This window comes from Salmo salar, chromosome ssa01 (genome assembly GCF_905237065.1).
Source record: "Salmo salar chromosome ssa01, Ssal_v3.1, whole genome shotgun sequence".
Classification (NCBI taxonomy): Eukaryota; Metazoa; Chordata; class Actinopteri; order Salmoniformes; family Salmonidae; genus Salmo; species Salmo salar.
In genome coordinates this window covers 164,646,951-164,667,979 of record NC_059442.1, presented here as the reverse complement: position 1 = coordinate 164,667,979, position 21,029 = coordinate 164,646,951, and the positions used below count along the sequence as shown (strand labels likewise).

The window sequence follows — 21,029 nt, the reverse complement described above, 5'->3', positions numbered from 1 at the left end:
TCTCTATTTGTCAAGAATGAATAGAATAAGCTTATCACTCTCTATTTGTCTCTTTGAATAGAATAAGCTTATCACTCTCTATTAGTCTCTAATGAATAGAATAAGCTTATCACTCTCTATTTGTCAAGAATGAATAGAATAAGCTTATCACTCTCTATTTGTCTCTTTGAATAGAATAAGCTTATCACTCTCTTGGTTACTCACCCCTTTTTTTATTCTCATCTTCTCACTTGCATCATCCTTGTCTCACTTCTCATCAGCAGGGTTGTCTTCCATCCAGGCCTTTCTCTGAACCTACTAGTTGATGTTTAGAGTCATTTCTGACTTCCTAGTGTGTCCTTCAAGAGATCCAGAGTTATATTCTGACAGTTCAACATCTGATTGGTCGTTCATTTTTCTTAACCCTCCATTTGGTCATGCTAAGACTTCCTCCCAAGTGGTGTAGTCTACATGTCGGTGGTATTCTGTGCCAGTACTAGGCCATAGGGCCCTCAAATTCAACTCTGAACCTTGAAGCCAGTTCCAAGGTATTTTTTCATTGTTCTCCTCTAATCAGGGACTGTTTTAGACCTGGAAATAAGACATTTTAAGTGGTCATGTATGTTCATGAAGTCGATAGGTAGCTTAGCGGTTAAGAGCATTGGGCCAATAACCGAAAGGTTGCTGGTTTGAATCCCCAAGTCGACTAGGTGAAAAATCTGTTAATGTGCACTTGAGCAAGGCACATAACCCTCCTGTAAATTTATCTGATTAAGAACGTCAGCTAAAATGTAAATATAAGGAGTTTTAACTGCATCCTAATGTTTTCATACCCGCAGGATAAAGGTAAACTGTTACCATGTTTGAACAGAAAATGGGGGCACATGCGCTGCAGACCTGGGCTTTGCGATAGTCAGCAAGGCGGCCAGAGCTCCTCCGCCTACACAGCGTCTACCGGTCTACCGGTCTTTCTATCTGTTAAATGTTACGTCTGGCCACGCTCAGTGTGCTATAGATCTCTAACGTAACTTCAAAGTGAAAGTTGACGCCCTTCCCTATAACCATTGGTTTAGAAAACCCCGATCATTTGCATGGGCAAAACGGAGTGAGATGATTGGCTACGTTGCCTTTCCATCACAAAGATGGGCTTCATACGATGGATATGGTGTAGTTGCTGTAAGTCATGGTAATGCGCGCAGCAGAAGGAGACAAGCGCTTCGGAAGGGGGACAAATCTAACCAATAAAGGATTTTAAAGGGGAATCTATCGCTAAGGATTCTGTCACTCACTCTGCGAGATGCGTCTCTCACGGAAACGCTGGACTATTTGCACAATAAGCATCCTGGTGATCTTCTACAAGACGAAAGAAATAACTAGAAGTGAAGAACATCAGGAAGCTCAAGTCACTGGGTATGATACGTTCTTTTGCCATCGATATGGCCAATAGAATAGCTGGAACACGCTTGGGAACACAGGTATTACCATAAGGCGCGCTGCAGAGGTTTTCTACTTTGAGACTTGGTCAATGAATGTATCCTCGTGATACATTTTCGTTTTTAGGACTTTGTTTAGATGTATATTGGTAGATCTGTGCCAGTGTCCTGCAATTGGACACCTCTGCCATTGTCCAGCCCATAGCAATTGTATTGGGATGGACGCTTAATTCTCCTTTGTTTGAACTGAACCGGTGAGCACAATGTCAAAACGACACAGTGCTGCTCTTCAGTATTTTCTAGTTATTTAATTGGCTGGTATCATATTGACTGTGGCATGTGAGTGGATTCTTCAAAGATTTTACACATTTCTCTCTGAATGCTCCAGAGTCGATGAGGCATGCGGACGGACTGTCTCCTTCTGAGCCTCAGCCACACACATTGGGACAAAATCTCATTATACAGAGAAATATAGTTTTTTAGTTGATAGGATTTCGCTTTGTTCAAAATACTGGAATGCAAACAAAATCAATCAAATCTTATGCTTTACAACATTGTGTGTGTGTGTGTGTGTGTGTGTGTGTGTGTGTGTGTGTGTGTGTTACGAACCCTCAAGACTCAATCACTAGTTTAAGGATACCATATTTGGGGCTCTGAGTACAGGTGAAGGTTGCCATGTACCTCAACTCCTCCACTGAGTTGAGTGCAGACTAGAGTTTATTTCTTTTTAAAATGAACCTCTGACTCTTTCAAAAATGTACATTCTTAAACTCTTACTGTGTACCTAGGTTTGTCCTTTGTTGTTGCGTGCCTTTCTTTGTTTGCTGAAATCCATACTTTTTAATAAAACATTCATCAAATACAGCCACTGACTGTTTCGTCATTGCTGTTCCTCTAAGAGGGCGACTAGGCGTGAACCCGCATGTCCTGTTTGACTCTCAACAAGGAAACAGTCGGTGGTTGTGCCTGAGATGAGAAGGGTGTAATTGCGGAGCGCAATTAGGGGTGTTTTCTGATATACTGTAGGCGTTACTTGATTTCAAGTTACGCGCCATTGGTCCTTGGCCGTTTCTTTTGTGTCGGGACAAGAGTTCTTGACAATTGTAGCTAAGCATAACCCTTTTCCTAACCTTAACCTCAGCCTCCTAACCAGCCACGTCAATTATCCATAACCTGCTATGTCAACAAATCATCTGTGTCGAGAACACCAGAACTGACCAATGGCAGGTATCAATGGGCGTTTCCTGATATCAGGGAACACCCACAACAAGAAAAACCTGAATTGCGGTCGGTAATGACACCAAATGCCCTGATTTTTCCACCACCATCAAAACACCAAATGATGGATGATAGAGTTCCAGACACTTATAGAATCTATGCCAAGGAGCATTGAAGCTGTTCTGGTGGCCCATGCCCTATTTAGACACTTTAGGTTGATGTTTCCTTTATTTTGTCAGTTATCTGTATCAAATCAAAGTTTATTGGTTGCGTACGCAGATTTGCAGTTGTTATCGCAGGTGCAGTGAAATTCTTGTGTTTCTAGCTCCAACAGTGCAGTAATAATACCTGGCAATACAAAACAATAGGCACATATTCCAAAAACAAAGTCAGAGTTCAGAACATATATAAAGTACAGCATATAATGGTATGTGTGTGTGTATGTACACTACCTTTCAAATATAATGGTATGTGTGTGTGTATGTACACTACCTTTCAAATATAATGGTATGTGTGTGTGTATGTACACTACCTTTCAAATATAATGGTATGTGTGTGTGTATGTACACTACCTTTCAAATATAATGGTATGTGTGTGTGTATGTACACTACCTTTCAAATATAATGGTATGTGTGTGTGTGTGTATGTACACTACCTTTCAAATATAATGGTATGTGTGTGTGTATGTACACTACCTTTCAAATATAATGGTATGTGTGTGTGTATGTACACTACCTTTCAAATATAATGGTATGTGTGTGTGTGTGTATGTACACTACCTTTCAAATATAATGGTATGTGTGTGTGTATGTACACTACCTTTCAAATATAATGGTATGTGTGTGTGTATGTACACTACCTTTCAAATATAATGGTATGTATGTGTGTGTGTATGTACACTACCTTTCAAATATAATGGTATGTGTGTGTGTATGTACACTACCTTTCAAAAGTTTGGGGTCACTCTAGAAATGTCCTTGTTTTTGAAAGAAAAGCAACAAAAAAAATTGTCCATTTAAAATAACATCAAATTGATGTTATTTTAATGGACAAAAAATGTGCTTTTCTTTCAAAAACAAGGACATTTCTAAATGATTCCAAACTTTTGAACGGTGGTATACATACTAACTTTTGAACAGTTATGTATGTATGTATGTATGTATGTATGGAGAATATATATAATATGGTGTGTATGGAGAATATATGAATAGAAAAGGTGTGTACAGCAGTAGTTATATAGGATGAACCTTGACTAGAAAACAGTGTATACTGTACATATAAAGTGGATAAAACAGTATGTAAACATTATTAAAGTGACCAGTGTTCAGTCTCCACTGCAGCCACGTCGATGTGAATGGGGGGGTGCTCTCTCTGCGGTCTCCTGTAGTCCACGATCAGCTCCTTCGTTATGTTGACGTTGATGGAGAGGTTATTTTCCTGCCACCACTCTGCCAGGGCTTTCACCTCCCTGTAGGCTGTCTTGTTTTTGTTGGTAATCAGGCCTATCAGACACTGTTGTGTCTTCAGCAAACTTGATGAATGATTTGGAGACGTGTTTAGCCACGGGTGAACAGGGAGTACAGGAGGGGGCTAAGCACACACCTCTGTGGGGGCCCCCGTGTTGAGGATCAGCGTGGCAGAGGTGTTGTTGCCTACCATCACCACTTGGGGGTCGGCCCATCAGGAAGTCCAGTTCCACAGGGCGGGGCTCAGACCCAGGGCCTCGAGCTTAGTGATGAGCTTTGATGGCACTATGGTGTTGAAGGGTGAGCTATAGTCAATGAACAGCATTCTTACATAGGTATTTCTCTTGTTCTTGTGGGATGTGCAGTGCAATGGCGATTGCGTCGTCCGTGGATCTGTTGGGGCGATATGTGCATAGTAGTGGGTCTAGGATATCAGGTAAGGTGGAGGTGATATGGTCCTTAATTACCCTCTCAAAGCACTTCATGATGACAGAAGTGAGTGCTATGGGGCGATAGTCATTTAGTTCAGTTACCTTCGCTTTCTTGTGTACAGGAAGGATGGTGGACATCTTGAAGCAAGTGGGGACAGCAAACTGGGATAGGGAGAGATTGAATATGTCCGTAAACACTCTAGACAGCTGGTCTGCGCATGCTCTGAGTACACAAAGAAATGGTATTTACATCTTTACCGGGAACTGAAAATATGTGATTTCTTGTATGAACAAGCCTCAGTTGGAGAGCTTCCCATTTATTCCCACTCAGTTAAAGTTAACGCTGAAGGGTTCATTTAAGCTTTATAAAAGAGAAGTGAGGTTTAAATTATTGTAATAATTAGGTTACAATCACCAGTCAGTAGGTAAGTAAGCCGTCTTGTCCGAGCCAGAACGGCACACAATCACCAGTCAGTAGGTAAGTAAGCCGTCTTGTCCGAGCCAGAACGGCACACAATCACCAGTCAGTAGGTAAGTAAGCCGTCTTGTCCGAGCCAGAACGGCACACAATCACCAGTCAGTAGGTAAGTAAGCCGTCTTGTCCGAGCCAGAACGGCACACAATCACCAGTCAGTAGGATGATACCATCAAAGAAAGGACGTGCTTTGTTTCAGGTCTTTATACTACTGTTGTCTCTCTTTCTGTGTGTGTGTGTGTGTGTGTGTGTGTGTGTGTGTGTGTGTGGCACTGAGCAGTAGACTGTGAGCCTACGCAAGAGACCTGCGGTTCCCTTTTTCTCCAATCTAAGCAGGAAGTGTCAAACGAAAACAACAACCCATCTATCAACTGATGTTGTCCTATCCGTTCATGAGAGTTAAGACTGTTCAAAATGTAATTAGTATTACAAGGATTTAGAAAAACTATAGATGATTGTCTCTTGAACCACCACTGCAGCTAGCCTAAAAGGTTACACATTTGAACATCCAAGCTGTTTTTGTTTTAAGCCAAACAATTAGTTTAATCAGGTTGCAACAACCAATAGGAAGTAACTTCAGTGGTCATTATGCGTGTGAACAGCTAAGTCCCAACAGTAGGGTATTTCCCATTGTGTCCACTTATATCTGTTGAAGATCGTCAGTTCACACACAACCGTGCCTCATTGATCCCAGGCAACCCTGGCAGATGCTGTGAGTCAGATGCTGTGAGTCATATAACATTTGAGAATGTCTGGGGCTCGCGGCTTTGTTCACTGGGGTAACCATGCATAGACATGTTAAGGTAGGCGAATGGACTGGGAGTAGCTCTTTCAGAAAAGTAAAAGTATTCTTGTGAATGGTGCTTCACTCTAATCACACGTACATATGTGTTAAAGATATTAGTACACTTGTTTTTGGAAGACTCTGAAAGCTGCCATGACTTTCTCTGTAGAGCACGTCTCTAAATATAAAGGAAGTTACATAAATAACCTTCCCAAAATCAACTGTCCTTGCCAAGAGTAGGTGTAGCCCAAGCAAGGACAATCAACTGTGTGTGTGTGTACCACACACACACACACCTTTATGAGAGACTGTACAGTGTGATGGATGAAAAACAATGTCAAACTGACAGTGGGTTCACGGTATCTCTTTCAGAAAACAACAGAGCTTTCATATTAAGGACAAAAGACTGGGTGCGCATGGAACTCAGGGTGTACTGCTGTACAAATCAAGCCCTCTTTTCTAGTCCACTATCTCTCTAGTACCTTTTTCTGACATTCATTCCAATGTAATTACTGGTGCAATCACCTCAATGAGAAATCATATCACATTAAAACAAAGAACCTGGACGTGTGTGTGTGTGTGTGTGTGTGTGTGTGTGTGTGTGTGTGTGTGTGTGTGTGTGTGTGTGTGTGTGTGTGTGTCAAGGATCAAGTACTCGTTCATGTGTGGGGACATTGGACAATAAAGTCTTTTTTTTCTATAATATTTTTCATTTCAGCGACAGTGAACTCGGCACTTCAAGACTTATGGTCAATAGTTCGGAGAAAAGCAGCAGGAGTGGTGTGCCTTCCTTTTTCCAGCACTCGGTCGAAGGATGGCGGGTCAATTCCTCACTAGTTCTCATGATAAGGTGAGTCACCACTTGTCCAGTTATTGATATTGGATTAAAAGAGGCTTGAATTGACACAATGGAGATCTTCTCTACACCACTAGCCCCAAGAGCACACATTGTCCGAGGATTACTGACCTCATACACCACCATTGTACAGTCTTCTGCTCAGTGGCACACACACACACACACACACACACACACACACACACACACACACACACACACACACACACACACACACACAGAAAGAGAGACAACCTTCCTGTCTTAAGTCCAGTAGTATAAAAAACCTGAAACAAAGCACGTCCTTTCTTTCAGCGATATGCGATTCGTCCAAAACGGCACCCTATTCCCTACATAGCACTACTTTTTTACCAGAGCCCTATAAGCCCCTGGTCAAAAGTAGTGCACTGTATAGGGAATAGGGTGCCATTTGGGACGTAGAGATACAGTAGGAAACCACTGGAGACTATGAGGAGGATGAATCATTGTCAGGGTCAACATTAACTCAAGCTCATTGCTTTGGTGACACAGTTCAACCAGAGTCAACACGTTCGTACATCTAATTTGACTGCATTTAATGGCATAAGAATCTATACCGAAGGTCGTTCCTTTTCATTACAAACACTCTTGTCAATAAGTCTATATTACTTATGTACTACTTCTGAAGAAGTCTGTGTACTATTTCTATACATGATATCATAAAGGAGTTGAGATACTTATTATATTCTTACAACACTGTTGTATTATACTGTAACTTTGGGGAGGTTGTCATTGTAGAAGGTTGTCTTCGTTTTTTGCCACCGACTGTTTTACCTAAACATGCAAACACCGTCAGATAGAATTTATAGCAAACAGTGCACTGGGTTAGTCAGATTTGATGAAATATAACATAACAGGTGAACTGGGATGACATTCACTCTCACGGGATGTGTTGCCAAAAATAACTAACTGAAAGCCACACCCCCGATAAGCTGTGAATATGACTGCATTGAGGCATCTGTCACTGTGTTTCTATGGCTATATGCACCATGCCACAGCTTACTTCATTTGTTCATTTAGCAAACAAGACCGCTCATAATCCAGTGCCTTTATCACAGCCAACACACATTTATTTTAGCTTTACTTTTCTCTCAGCCTCATGGCATAATGTGTAGAATAGCATGAGATTAGCTATGAAACTGAAACTTTGCCCTATTGCAAAATGTCTATAATTTAAGGAAGTTAGCTGCAGGCCCACCCACCAGCTAATTTCTGGCTACGCAACTGCGTATGCGCTTAATTTGCGGTGAGACAACTTTTCTTTTTATTGTGGAAATGTGCCTTCCATGCCTAAGAATAGCGGCCTGCCCCTCTGTCTCCGTGTCTAGGGAATCGTCGACGTTGGACTGCAATAGAACACATAGCCCTCTGAGACAGCGAAAAAGAGACAGAAAACTGCAAAACTCTCATTACTGTATGACATAAGAGGCTCTTTGCCCATTTAGCCGAGCCTTTGTTCTGGGACTGATTTCCGTGCTTCCTTTTTCCCCCCATGCAGCATATTGTAATTACAAAGCCAATCAAGATATTGCTATTTGACTCGCTGTGAAAAATGTAGGCCATTTTTGCTCATTTATCTTTTTTGCTATTTTTGCTCATTTATCTTCATGTTTTTTTTTCTGGCCCACCTAATGTTTCAAACTTTGCAGCAGGTTGACTGGAACACATTGCACCAGCATTTTAGGGTGCTTCATATACTGTGGTTTCTTTCTTCATCATCTTGCTTTGCGTTAGATGTTTTTGAGACACCATACTGTTTGTCGCTGTCATGTTGGATACATGCTTACATCTGTCACAACAGGAGACCTGTAATGAATCAAAACAGAACATTCCCCCATTAAGATTTCATCATTAACAACCGGAGAACTGTGACATATTTTCATCAAATATAGAACAGAGGTGTCATCCCCCAACATCAAAAGAACTGAATCAATCACTGTCAACAGACTGTCTAAACCCTTATCATGTGCTGAAGCCAACTCTTCTATCATTGCCATGTCATGTAGAAGAGCAGCGCATACAGTAGGCCTATGGGACATGTCTATCATACAGTAGGCCTATGGGACATGTCTATCATACAGTAGGCCTATGGGACATGTCTATCATACAGTAGGCCTATGGGACATGTCTATCATACAGTAGGCCTATGGGACAAGTCTATCATACAGTAGGCCTATGGGACAAGTCTATCATACAGTAGGCCTATGGGACATGTCTATCATACAGTAGGCCTATGGGACATGTCTATCATACAGTAGGCCTATGGGACATGTCTATCATACAGTAGGCCTATGGGACAAGTCTATCATACAGTAGGCCTATGGGACATGTCTATCATACAGTAGCACTATTGGGACATGTCTATCATACAGTAGGCCTATGGGACATGTCTATCATACAGTAGGCCTATGGGACATGTCTATCATACAGTAGGCCTATAGGACAAGTCTATCATACAGTAGGCCTATGGGACATGTCTATCATACAGTAGGCTATGGGACATGTCTATCATACAGTAGGCCTATGGGACAAGTCTATCATACAGTAGGCCTATGGGACAAGTCTATCATACAGTAGGCCTATGGTACAAGTCTATCATACAGTAGGCCTATGGTACAAGTCTATCATACAGTAGGCCTATGGTACAAGTCTATCATACAGTAGGCCTATGGGACAAGTCTATCATACAGTAGACCTATGGGACAAGTCTATCATACAGTAGGCCTATGGGACAAGTCTATCATACAGTAGGCCTATGGGACAAGTCTATCATACAGTAGGCCTTTGGGACAAGTCTATCATACAGTAGACCTATGGGACATGTATATCATACAGTAGCACTATTGGGACATGTCTATCATACAGTAGGCCTATGGGACAAGTCTATCATACAGTAGACCTATGGGACATGTATATCATACAGTAGCACTATTGGGACATGTCTATCATACAGTAGGCCTATGGGACATGTCTATCATACAGTAGGACTATTGGGACATGTCTATTATACAGTAGGCATTTTGGACAAGTCTATTATACAGTAGGCATTTTGGACAAGTCTATTATACAGTAGGACTATTGGGACATGTCTATCATACAGTATGCCTTTGGGACAAGTCTATCATACAGTAGGACTATTAGGACAAGTCTATCATACAGAGGTTCTATGGGACAAGTCTATCATACAGTAGGACTATTAGGACAAGTCTATCATACAGAGGTTCTATGGGACAAGTCTATCATACAGTAGGTCTATTAGGACAAGTCTATCATACAGACGTTCTATGGGACAAGTCTATCATACAGTAGGTCTATTAGGACAAGTCTATCATACAGAGGTTCTATGGGACAAGTCTATCATACAGTAGGTCTATGGGATAAGGGTATCTTAAGCCCAAATCTCGACCAAAAAGCCCTTTCAATGGAGAAACCCATTAGGCCGGTTTCCGAGACACAGAATAACCCTGGTTCTGGACTAAAAAGCCCTTTTAATGGAGGTTCTCCATTGTGAATGCTTTTCAGTCTGGTACTTCTCTTAATCTGTCTCTGGGAAATCAGGCATGAATTAAGAGTTGACTTACTTCACTACAGTCCACTTCTCTTCTGACTAACATACAGGAAGGATGTCCTGCGTTTCCTGGATGCTGAGAGGGACGTTTCGGTTGTGAAGAGCAGTTTCAAACCAGGCGACACTATCCACTACGTCCTCGACAGACGCCGGACGCTCAACGTCTCCCACACGCTTCACAGCCTGCTACCAGACGTCTCTCCGCTCAAAAACAAGCGCTTCAGAACGTGCGCGGTGGTGGGCAATTCCGGTGTGCTTCTCAACAGCGGATGTGGCAAGGAAATCGACAGCCATGACTTTGTCATACGGTACTGCTGCTGCCTTTTTTAAAAGGATAGTTCACTCAAACACTTTTGAGTTTTTTTTGTTCATATTCTGTATGTCAGCGTTCAAGTTTTCAAGCTCCACAAACTGATGATGCATTTTGAATCATATGATAGGATCCCTTTAATGCTACCATGTCTGGTCTATGTTTTACCAAGATTGGGACTTCTTAACGCAGTTAAGGCATAGACATTCTCTGACACTCTATGAGAAAAGGTTGGATCTTTTTGCCTGGGCATAAAAGCCATAATATAGTTTCCCTCCGCTGTCATTAGCCCATGGTTAACACCTCCAGAATGTATATATGTTCATAGAAAACACTCAAGGTAATGACAATATTAGCTGTCATTATCTGATGGATAGAAGTCACATATTGGATCAACACTTAAGGAGACTGGCTCTTAGCCAGAAGCTTGGTCAATTTATTCCCCTGTCTGCATTTAATGAGGGGTTCTTGGGTTTATGTGCCCATGCGGCCACATTAAATTAAATCAGAAAAATAGCATCACTCTTCTCTTGTCTGGTGTTTGGGTTTGCCTCCAGCTTAGTGATACTTACATAAAAAATGACTAGATGATACGAATTTAAATTACCTGAGCATTTATAACAGTTAGGTTCATATGTCATATTGTATGACATGACATCGATAAGAAGATTGTTATGATTCATAAATGGCTGTTGTGAATATTAAACAGACAAAGCCAGAAGCACATACTGTTAGCGTGGATCAAAGATGCTACTTTTGAATAGTCTGACTCATGATGCGATACCACAACCTGTTGTGGGAGAAAAGCACAGTAAAGAGGAAGGAAATACCTTCCACCAATATTTCCATTGTGCCATCAGCCCAGTTCAGACATAATGATGTCGTCCCAAATGGAGCCCTATCCCTGAAAATGCCCTACCAAGCAAAAAGGCAGTAACTGCTCAATTGGTCTAAAATGAGTTAATGTCATTATTGTTACATTAAATACATGCTTAATCATGTGGACAAGTATCCTGCCTCTATTGTGTTTTGGAGAAAATGGGGGTCATGTTAGCAGTAACTGCATAAAGTTACTGTGAATCCAAGGTAAATAAAAGCATTTTTTTCTCAGTTACACGTTTTGAGCAGTTACTGTCTTTTTGCTTGGTAGGGCAGTAACAGTAGTGCACTACTTTTGACCAGGGCCCAAAGCTATTGTTTGCAGAGTATTGAGTGGTGTTGTATGTACAATCCTAGCCTCTCTAGAACATTGCTCTTTATTCCTGGTCCTGGAAAGCTACAGGGTGTACACAAGGTTTTGTTTCAGCCCAGCACTAACACACCTGATATAACTAATCTAAGGTTAGTGTGTAAGTGCAGGGCTGGGACAAAAACTAGCGTTAACACTAAGCTTCTCCAGGACCCAGGAGTTAAGACTTTGAAGTTTGACCACCCTTACAAAGAACAACATTTATTCTCCCCCTCTTTAAGCTTATTGGTATTGTGAAAGAGCAACGCTGTTCGAGGTTGTACCCTTTCTGAAATGACTCGTTGTTGATTTAGCTGTAACCTGCCGCCGCTGTCCGAGTTCGCCGAGGACGTGGGGCTGCGGTCCGACTTCACCACCATGAACCCCTCTGTCATCCAGAGGGCGTATGGCGGCCTGAAGAACGCCACGGACACAGAGAGGTTCGTCCAGCGCCTGCGGGGGCTCAACGACAGCGTTCTGTGGATCCCGGCCTTCATGGTGAAGGGAGGAGAGAGGCACGTGGAGAGCGTCAACGAGCTAATCGTCAAGAGGAAGCTGAGGGTGAGGACGGCCTACCCGTCACTGAGGCTCATCCACGTGGTGAGAGGGTGAGTTGAGGATTGCCACACGTGTACTACACTACCGGTCAAATGTTTTAGAACACCTACTCATTCCAGGGTTTTTCTTTATTTGTACTATTTTCTACATTGTAGAATAATAGTGAAGACATCAAAACTATGAAATAACACATATGGAATCATGTAGTTACCAAAAAACGTTTAGGTTTTCTAAAACTTTTGACTGGTAATGTATATGCATGCACACATTGACACACATTCTCACATACGGTATACACTACAGTATGTTCACACACACACACACACACACACACCCACAGTCAGGTAGCTGTTCATAAAGAGTTGTGGGCCATTAAATGCTTGCCTATTATACAATTGGTTGTAACTTACAGCTCAGTATAAAGTAAGCCATGCACACACCCTATTCCCTATATAATGGAGGGGCCCTGGTCAAAAGTAGTGCACTATGTCGGGAATAAGGGACTCTATGGGAAGAACTCTAGAGGTCTGAGATCTGAGGTCTGGAGGTCTAATGCATTCTATCAATGTGCCATTAATTGCAAATTGTGTTGGGAGAGAACCATTTTAAATTGTTGGTCACTGTCACGTTGTCGTGACAGTTGGCAAGACGGCACAAACCGATTGTAGACTAGGCTAGACTGAAGTACCTGCCTCTCTAAACCTTTAACATTATTTTTACACCTAGAGATGGACCAGTGATGTCATTCTCTGTTTGTTTTTATCTCATTGAAACCCACATTTTTCCAAAGGGAAATATCAATGAATTTCAATCTGGTGTCTAAACCCCATGAACCTGGTGTCCAAACCCCATGAACCTGGTGTCCAAACCCCATGAACCTGGTGTCCAAACCCCCATGAATCTGGTGTCCAAACCCCCATGAATCTGGTGTCCAAACCCCCATGAATCTGGTGTCCAAACCCCCATGAATCTGGTGTCCAAACCCCCATGAATCTGGTGTCCAAACCCCCATGAATCTGGTGTCCAAACCCCCATGAATCTGGTGTCCAAACCCCCATGAATCTGGTGTCCAAACCCCCATGAATCTGGTGTCCAAATCCCCATGAATCTGGTGTCCAAATCCCCATGAATCTGGTGTCCTGCAGTGTGTCGTGTTAGTGTGCACCGCTTCACGCAGCATGCTAAAGTAACCGGGCAACCCGCCGATCACATCTCCCCACGCTACAATCAGCATGACATTCCACATGTCTTCTCAGCAGGCTACATTTCCATCTGTGCTCATGTCTTCATACGCAGATAGATTGCTAGGTGTAAGACAATGTCAAATATGATTGGCTTCAATTCAATTCCAATGTAGAACTCTGCGAGCCGTGGAGGAAAGGATAGAGGCAGTGAAAGGAGTGATGAGAAAAACGTCTTTGAAAGGAGAAAGTGTGTGAGACCTTATTATGGAAAAACGTCTTTGAAAGGAGAACGTGTGTGAGACCTTATTATGGAAAAACGTCTTTGAAAGGAGAACGTGTGTGAGACCTTATTATGGAAAAACGTCTTTGAAAGGAGAACGTGTGTGAGACCTTATTATGGAAAAACGTCTTTGAAAGGAGAACGTGTGTGAGACCTTATTATGGAAAAACGTCTTTGAAAGGAGAAAGTGTGTGAGACCTTATTTTGAAACATTGTTATTATCACGAACATACGGTTTACGAGCTCGAGCTTTTCTGTAGGAGTTAAAGAGAGGATCATTGTGACGGTTGTCATTTCCCCCCAGGACAAATTCACAGCAATGTATTAATTGTCCAATTGACTGGTTGATTAGTTAATTGTTTTGTGGGTTGATTGTTAGCCGTGCAGAGTTCCCCCTGGGGCACAGGTTGTGACTGTCTGATTTTATGGGCTCATTTGATGTCCTTGTGAGTTGCCATAGCAGCCAAGCACTGTGTTCTTTCTGTTCTGTCTTTCTGCTGCCCTGCCTCGCTGCTAAATATAGTTTGGTTGAAGGAGGGACATGGCTAACAGGTCCATGGGACAGACCTATCAAAATGGTTTTCATTTGAAGGCCCAACCTGTGATAGGTACAGCCATTTTTTATTGTTTAAATGAATGATATATATACACTATGTAAATATACACTGAGTGATTCTAGAAGAATATTACTTATGGCTTTTTATAGTTCAATTGTGTCTATCATGACACAAAACAATAAGGTTATTTTTCTCAATTGTCTATGTAAACAAATAATGTGTATAGCTTCAAAATGTGGTTTAAACTGTCATGTTGACCTCATGGACTGTCAGTCCTTGTATCCATGAAATGGAGAGTGGTTACATTTCTCAAGCCCCATCTCCCGGCTTTATAGCAAACCAAGTCTATAGCAGACTGCCGTTGACTGAAAAATAAAGATTGTGGCTTAAAGTAAATCAAATATATACGTTTAGGACGGCACTGGCCTTTATAATTACCATTATCTGTGATAATTTGGGTGGGATCAAGTGTTAGCCACTCAGATAGCACACAAACCTCAATGTAGGTACGACGTGTACAGGATACATCAGGAATATGTTGTTTTGACATCTTTTAAAGATAGGCAAGAGTATTGACGATGTATTTCAAATGTCTACGTTCTAAAATCTATTCTAATATCTCTGTGATGTCTTTCCAATGTGCAAACGCTCTCCACATTACATATGTCAGCCGAACCAGACGTGTACATGTTTACTGGGCACTGACCCACTGCAAATAATATTTTTATCCTGTACACTTCAGGCTCAATATTCAGTTCACTGGACAGTGCATTGTGTTATTGTAAAAATATCAATTGCAGAGGCAAATAATGATCTAGGTATGTCGGTTTATTTGGTCTATAGTAATAAGGACTTGGATTTGTTTCCCCGGCATGAGAATGTGCTATTTTTTTCATCCAATCCAAATTATCATTCTCCTCGACACACACATCTGTCTTGGGAATTGAAAACTGTCGGTTGTTCTTTAATTCATCAGTCGTTGGGAGTCTCTCTCCAAAAATTTCCCTTTTCTGTTTCGAATCCATTGATGTGTTGAAGCCTCCGAGGATGCAGCCCATAAGCCTTCGGCGTGGATATAACTTGAGTACGGAGGAGCTGTCATTCCATTCAATTAGTAGTCTGAGCTGTTATTCTATCACAAAACAACATTGCCGCCAGCATTATTTAGGCTACTACAGAGAATTGGGGCCATTTTGAGTGTTTTAGGGAATACGTACCTTGGCACTCTGCTGTTATATTGTGGATTACTAGAGATAATAGCAGTGAGATGTTTGTAGCCATCTGTATCAGTGATGGAATCATGTTTACTGTAAGTCTGAGCGAGGCTTAGTAAAACAATTTGTTCTTGTTTTCCAGGTACTGGCTGACAAACAAAATCAATATCAAACGGCCCAGCACCGGATTGTTGATGTACACTTTGGCCACGCGCTTCTGCGACGAGATTCACTTGTATGGATTCTGGCCCTTTCCGCGGGACGCAAATGGAAATATGGTGAAGTACCATTACTACGACATGCTCAAGTATCGATACTTCTCCAACGCAGGCCCTCACAGGATGCCACTTGAGTTCAAAACGCTGAAAATGCTGCACAGCAAAGGAGCTCTGAAGTTGACAACTTCGAAGTGTGAATCTTAAAGTGCTCTTCCTCGACAGAGTGCCAGTTTGTGGCGCACACTGACACTTTGTTTGCGTTGCTAGAAAGCACACAAGGCTGTAAGACTGCTGAGTTGATTATGAATAATTGCAAAAGTAGTAAGTAAAAGTGAGCGTGCCTTTTTTTAAACTAACAATATAAAGGTACAAAACAAAGAATGTAATTGAAAAATTATTAGTCTATATAAATGTCAGGTTTGGCATTGTAAGCATCATGGCTGAGAAATCAGGAAATCAATTCTTTGGATGGAGCATCAGAGACAACCAGATTGATTACAATACCATGGATTTCTACATTGGTCATTACAGTAGTTGTCTAGTAGACAAAGCACAAAGACCAACTGCTAAAAGCAGCGGTGGACGCGGTGTGTTAGCGATTACCTGCTGGGTGTCGACCAATGGTGGCGATTCAACATGCGGAATCATCAGGAAATGAACAGAAAATGACAGTCCAAGGGGATATTCTGGTCAGAGGCAATAGGACGGCCCCCAGCAAACATTAACTCCATTGGCCCCATGTGGGTATTCGGTGGGCAAGCCCACATCTGCCCGACACGAGCTAGCCCACAACAAGTCCAACACAGGCTACCCCACACCAAGCCCACATCAGCCCATACCAAGCCCACATCAGCCCAACACAGGCCAGCCCAATGCAGGGCTTTCCCACACCAAGCCCACATCAGCCCAACACAGGCCAGCCCAACGCAGGGCTTTCCCACACCAGCTCAACGCAGGACTAGCCCATATCAGTCCACCTGATCTTGGACACTGCCAATGATGAAGTTTTAAAATAAAAACTTAAATGAGTGACATGAGAAAGTAGTGTTTCTGATGTAATGTAACAAGTTCCCTAAATACCTTTTTAAGGCTTGAAAATGATCAAATGTATGCCAATGTGGGCATGTTCGCTGGGCCACCCGCTGGTTTCAACCGTTTTCGTCGCCATAGCGTGTTTTGTCAGTAGGAAAAAGCAGAGAATACAGGTTATGCCCAGTAAATTAGATTTTGGGATATTTAAAAAAAAAAGAATGTGCCCAGAGAAGTTGATTCCAAAGATCTCATGCCAATTTATTTGCCCTCACTACAAAACAAGGTTATGTTCTTCACAGCTGAACTTTCTAGGAATTAGAAGCCTCAGGGCAAAATTATTTTTATATTTGTCTAGATGTCAGATTAATTTATACATTTTCAATATGTATGCTGTTTCAAAGTGATTAATCTCATGTTATCTGAACACACCTTTTGTAAACTTGCATGTTAAAGGGGAATGGAAACGTACTTCAAGTTAGGCCTTTTTAGACAATTGTTATTAATTTGTATGCATTATTGGACTTTATACAACAGGTGGGTCTAATCCTGAATGCTGATTGATTGAAACCGCATTCCAGTCGGTGTCTTTTCCACAAATTATCACCGGCTAAATCTATGACGTTAAAATGCCTATTTACTCTGTTCCATCTAACTGCGCAATCCACTGTCTCATCAGCCCAGCCAGGCAATTTATATACTTGATCTCCACTATAAAAAGCATCGAGACATTATCTCACATTTCTTTTAGACTAACATTTAGTTTTCAACAACGACGATTTGTATAAACCTTGCTGTCTGTCTCTCCTACATTTGCAACATTGTTTCAGTATTCAAATTCGATCTCCAGCTGTCCGAAAGTAATGAATGTGTTGGGAGTCGGTATGAGACAGACAGACAGCGTTTCTCAGCCAGTTGAAATCATGAATCAGCTGGCATAATTTTCATGGATATATACAAAGAAATGTAAATTGAAAAAAGGTCAAACGAAAGGAAGTGCAGGTAGTTTGCAGTCTTTCCAGCTTCAGTTTGAAGTGATTGTGTTAGCTGTGTTGTTGGCTAGCTCCTCTGAACAACAGTGTCCTGACGAGTGAGCACATTTTCTATGCCAGGCGAAATCGCGCCTCATTAGCTCATTGTTATGGATGTATCCAAATAAATGTTACTAGAAAACAGCGTAAACAAATGCAAATGAAGCTACTTTGTTGTTTTTCTGGCTGAACTTTTTGACGTGACTGTAAGTTAGCCGTAGTTGGCTAGCTAGCAAGCAAGGGATAAGAACATTGCCAGCCAGTATGGCAATGGAGCATTTAGAAAGATTGTCCATAGATAGAGAACAAAAAGACTGAACGACTGGGTCGCGTCCATAGATACAGAACATAAAGACTGAACGACTGGGTCACGTCTCTGGCAACCGAACCGATAGAACGAACGACCAGCCGGCCTGGGTAGCAACCCCTAGATTTGTGTCGGGACTATACCTTGTGAAAGGATAAAATTGTATGAATAAATTAATCAAAATAATGTTTTTAATGAAAATATGTTAATCATTATTTGAATATGTTGTATAAAAGTGATAATGCCCTCGAAACCGGTTTTTGGAGGATATATTGAAGAAGTCTAGGGCGTAACAGCACCCGTGCCAATATATCCTCCAAACACTGGCTTCTCGGGCATTATCACTTAAGCAAAGTATTGCACCTTGCGGTGTGGTGCGTTGTGAGGTTACAAAGCGGTTGCAGAGCCTCTACAGATGACCCCCGGGGGAGTATAAAACTGATTCATCTGATCCAGTTAATTAAACCTTACCATTCCCCTTTAAACAGAGCTGAATGTAAACACAGCCTAATACCATTGGAATCAATTGGCCTATGAGCCACTGCAAGTCTAAAAATGTATAAGAAAAAAGCTGATAGAAAAGAGGTAGAGGTATGGAATTTTATGTAAGCCTATGAATTATTCATTAGCAATCAGATCTTTCGGTGATTGTTCTTAGTAACAGGATTGTTCTTAGTAACAGGATTCAACATCAGTCTGTTTCACTGTTGAATCTCTTTCATATCTCACACAGAAGTACCTCTTAGATATTTGATATATTTGAACTGCTGCATGCTCATGCTATCCTGTAGTAACTTCAACTTCCTGTATTTACATAATGTCAAGACAACTGCCCTTTCCCAGGTTCTTTAATAGGCTTGAATGTAACGCATTTATCTCACAATATGGATGATGTCATGCAAATGCTAACGAATGTTCAAAAAGATCTGCCTCGAAGAGCCATTGTATGCTCAAGGAATTCTTAATTACATTTTCTTTACATGCCAATTAAATTTTTTTATTTTATTTTTTATTTTTTACTCTCAGTATTTTGAAAGTCCAGTTGCTTACAGCTAAAAGATTGTATGTATCTAGGGGCCTATATATGAAAGTCTGGGACCGTATTCATAAATCTTCCCAGAGAAGTAATGCTAGTCTGGGACCATGTCCTCTCTGTCCATGTACTGTTTTTCTGATCTAAAAGGAAAAACTGATCCTAGATCAGCACTCCTACTCTGAGCTGCTTTATGAATACGGGCCCTGGACACCAGTGGAGACTGGAGCCCATCCTCCTAACTTCTCCTTCCACCAGCCTCCACTGCAAGACACCAACTTCTGGTATGTGGTGGCATAAATTATGTAAAATGTCCAAAAACTTTGCTTTGTAATGAATAATACTGATGTAATTGGATATGTGGCAGGTCATTTGTAAGTGAACCATTGTCAATGACAATGACCTAGACAGAATGTGAAAATGTACATACATGGTAACATTGAATAAGGAAAACAATGAATGTTAATTAATTTATGGTAGGCTAACCATTATAACGAGACATAAGGTTAAATAACTTTCTTCAATACTGCCACAAGCCTTTGAAATGACTGAAATTGTTACGCCTCGTTTGCTTTGTTACACCATGTGTCAGTTTTTGACTGTTCATAAATATGTAATTTATACAATTCTTGTTTGATGTTGAATATGTAACACCTGTAGTTTGAGTCAATCCGATCAGGTGCTGAATGTTGTGGTAGATTTTCATCCTTTTTGGTAAAATTTGATACCATTTGTTTTACAGCTTCTTTTTTATGTCAGTTTTCTATGTTTGTGAAAATGCGTTTTAGAAAAGTTAATAAACTTGTAAATTGAAGTAATCATTTGATAGGGTAATTATTCATGGATGTTTAAACGTCCATCTAGGGCCCTGTGTTTTGGCCTATTATGTCACATGACCTAGATTTTAAACTTTATTTTAATCCTTTTCACGAAATTAGAATGACACCAAGAATGAAAGCAATTGACTGAGGATGGTGCTAGACCACCTGACATTAAAAGAAAAGAGGACCGTTTGATGAAAAAGCTTTAAATAAAGGTTAAAATCCAGGTCATGTTACATGATTGTCCAAATCACAAGGCCATAATAGCAAATGCCTTATACACAAAGATGATGGCCACAGTCTGTAACATTACCAGTGTAACCCAGTGTATGTGGGCGTTGCCCTGCCTCTGCCCAGAGACCAGAACGGTTCGAGTCCCTGTTGATGCTCACTATCTCCTGCTACACTGATGGCAGTGGTGGGCTCACTCCAGTGATCTCACGTGGAGTTGGGAAAGCGTGCTCTCGCTCTCTCTCTACGCTTTTGTGGCTTGGTGAGGATGCTGCTTGAGAGAAAGGGAATACTGTAACACTGCATTTGTCAGCGTTGCACTGTCTGTCCTAAGGCCTGTGCTTTTGTGGCAGTGTGTTTGACGCTCGTCTCTGCACGGTAAGCGACACAGTTTGAGCCCCTGTCCCTTTCTCAATCACGCCCAGATTGTAACCAATTTGTTTTAAGGTAATACCCTAATAACCTGCAACATATTACCTGATTATTAAAAAAATATATACAAAATGTAGATTCTAATTATCAAAACATAAATAAATAGGCCCTAATGTAATGTTGGTTTTTATGGAATGTAATTCCTAGAGCACTAAGCCTACCATTAGAAATCAATGGGATGTAGGCTACACTTCCTTCAATGTTGTTTCGCCTACCCTTGTTGGTGGGATGATAAGAACATTATACACGGTATAATATACTCATTAAGATAAATTAATATTTCACATACTCAGGAGGAAGAAGTAGGTACATGCACAGTGATCAGGTGCGATGTCCTTGCAGGCGAGGACTTAGTGATTTGGAGGCC

The 21,029-nt window shown here is 41.3% G+C and overlaps 1 protein-coding gene and 1 long non-coding RNA gene across 2 annotated transcripts; one reads left to right on the top strand and one right to left on the bottom strand.

The window, feature by feature from the left end:
• The first annotated feature begins 1,126 nt into the window (after positions 1-1,126).
• On the top strand, positions 1,127-19,992 carry st8sia4 (ST8 alpha-N-acetyl-neuraminide alpha-2,8-sialyltransferase 4). Its single transcript, XM_014144958.2, has 5 exons — positions 1,127-1,389; positions 6,506-6,637; positions 10,280-10,537; positions 12,082-12,375; positions 15,703-19,992. The coding sequence occupies exons 1-5, from the start codon at positions 1,277-1,279 to the stop codon at positions 15,980-15,982; spliced, it is 1,077 nt and encodes a 358-aa protein (XP_014000433.1). The 5' UTR covers positions 1,127-1,276; the 3' UTR covers positions 15,983-19,992.
• Positions 7,183-10,432, bottom strand: LOC123726604 (uncharacterized). The gene is made up of 2 exons (XR_006758671.1): positions 10,243-10,432; positions 7,183-8,467 (listed from the first exon to the last, which is right to left on the bottom strand). It is a non-coding gene; the product is annotated as an uncharacterized lncRNA (long non-coding RNA).
• Positions 19,993-21,029: the final 1,037 nt, after the last annotated feature.

Excerpts from the sequence above, each read along its gene's own strand:
- st8sia4 (XM_014144958.2), top strand. The coding sequence starts at position 1,277 with ATGCGTCTCTCACGGAAACGCTGGACTATTTGCACAATAAGCATCCTG. Across the intron at positions 6,638-10,279 it reads TCACTAGTTCTCATGATAAG|GAAGGATGTCCTGCGTTTCC; the intron begins GTGAGTCACCAC and ends ACTAACATACAG. Across the intron at positions 10,538-12,081 it reads AGCCATGACTTTGTCATACG|CTGTAACCTGCCGCCGCTGT; the intron begins GTACTGCTGCTG and ends TTGTTGATTTAG.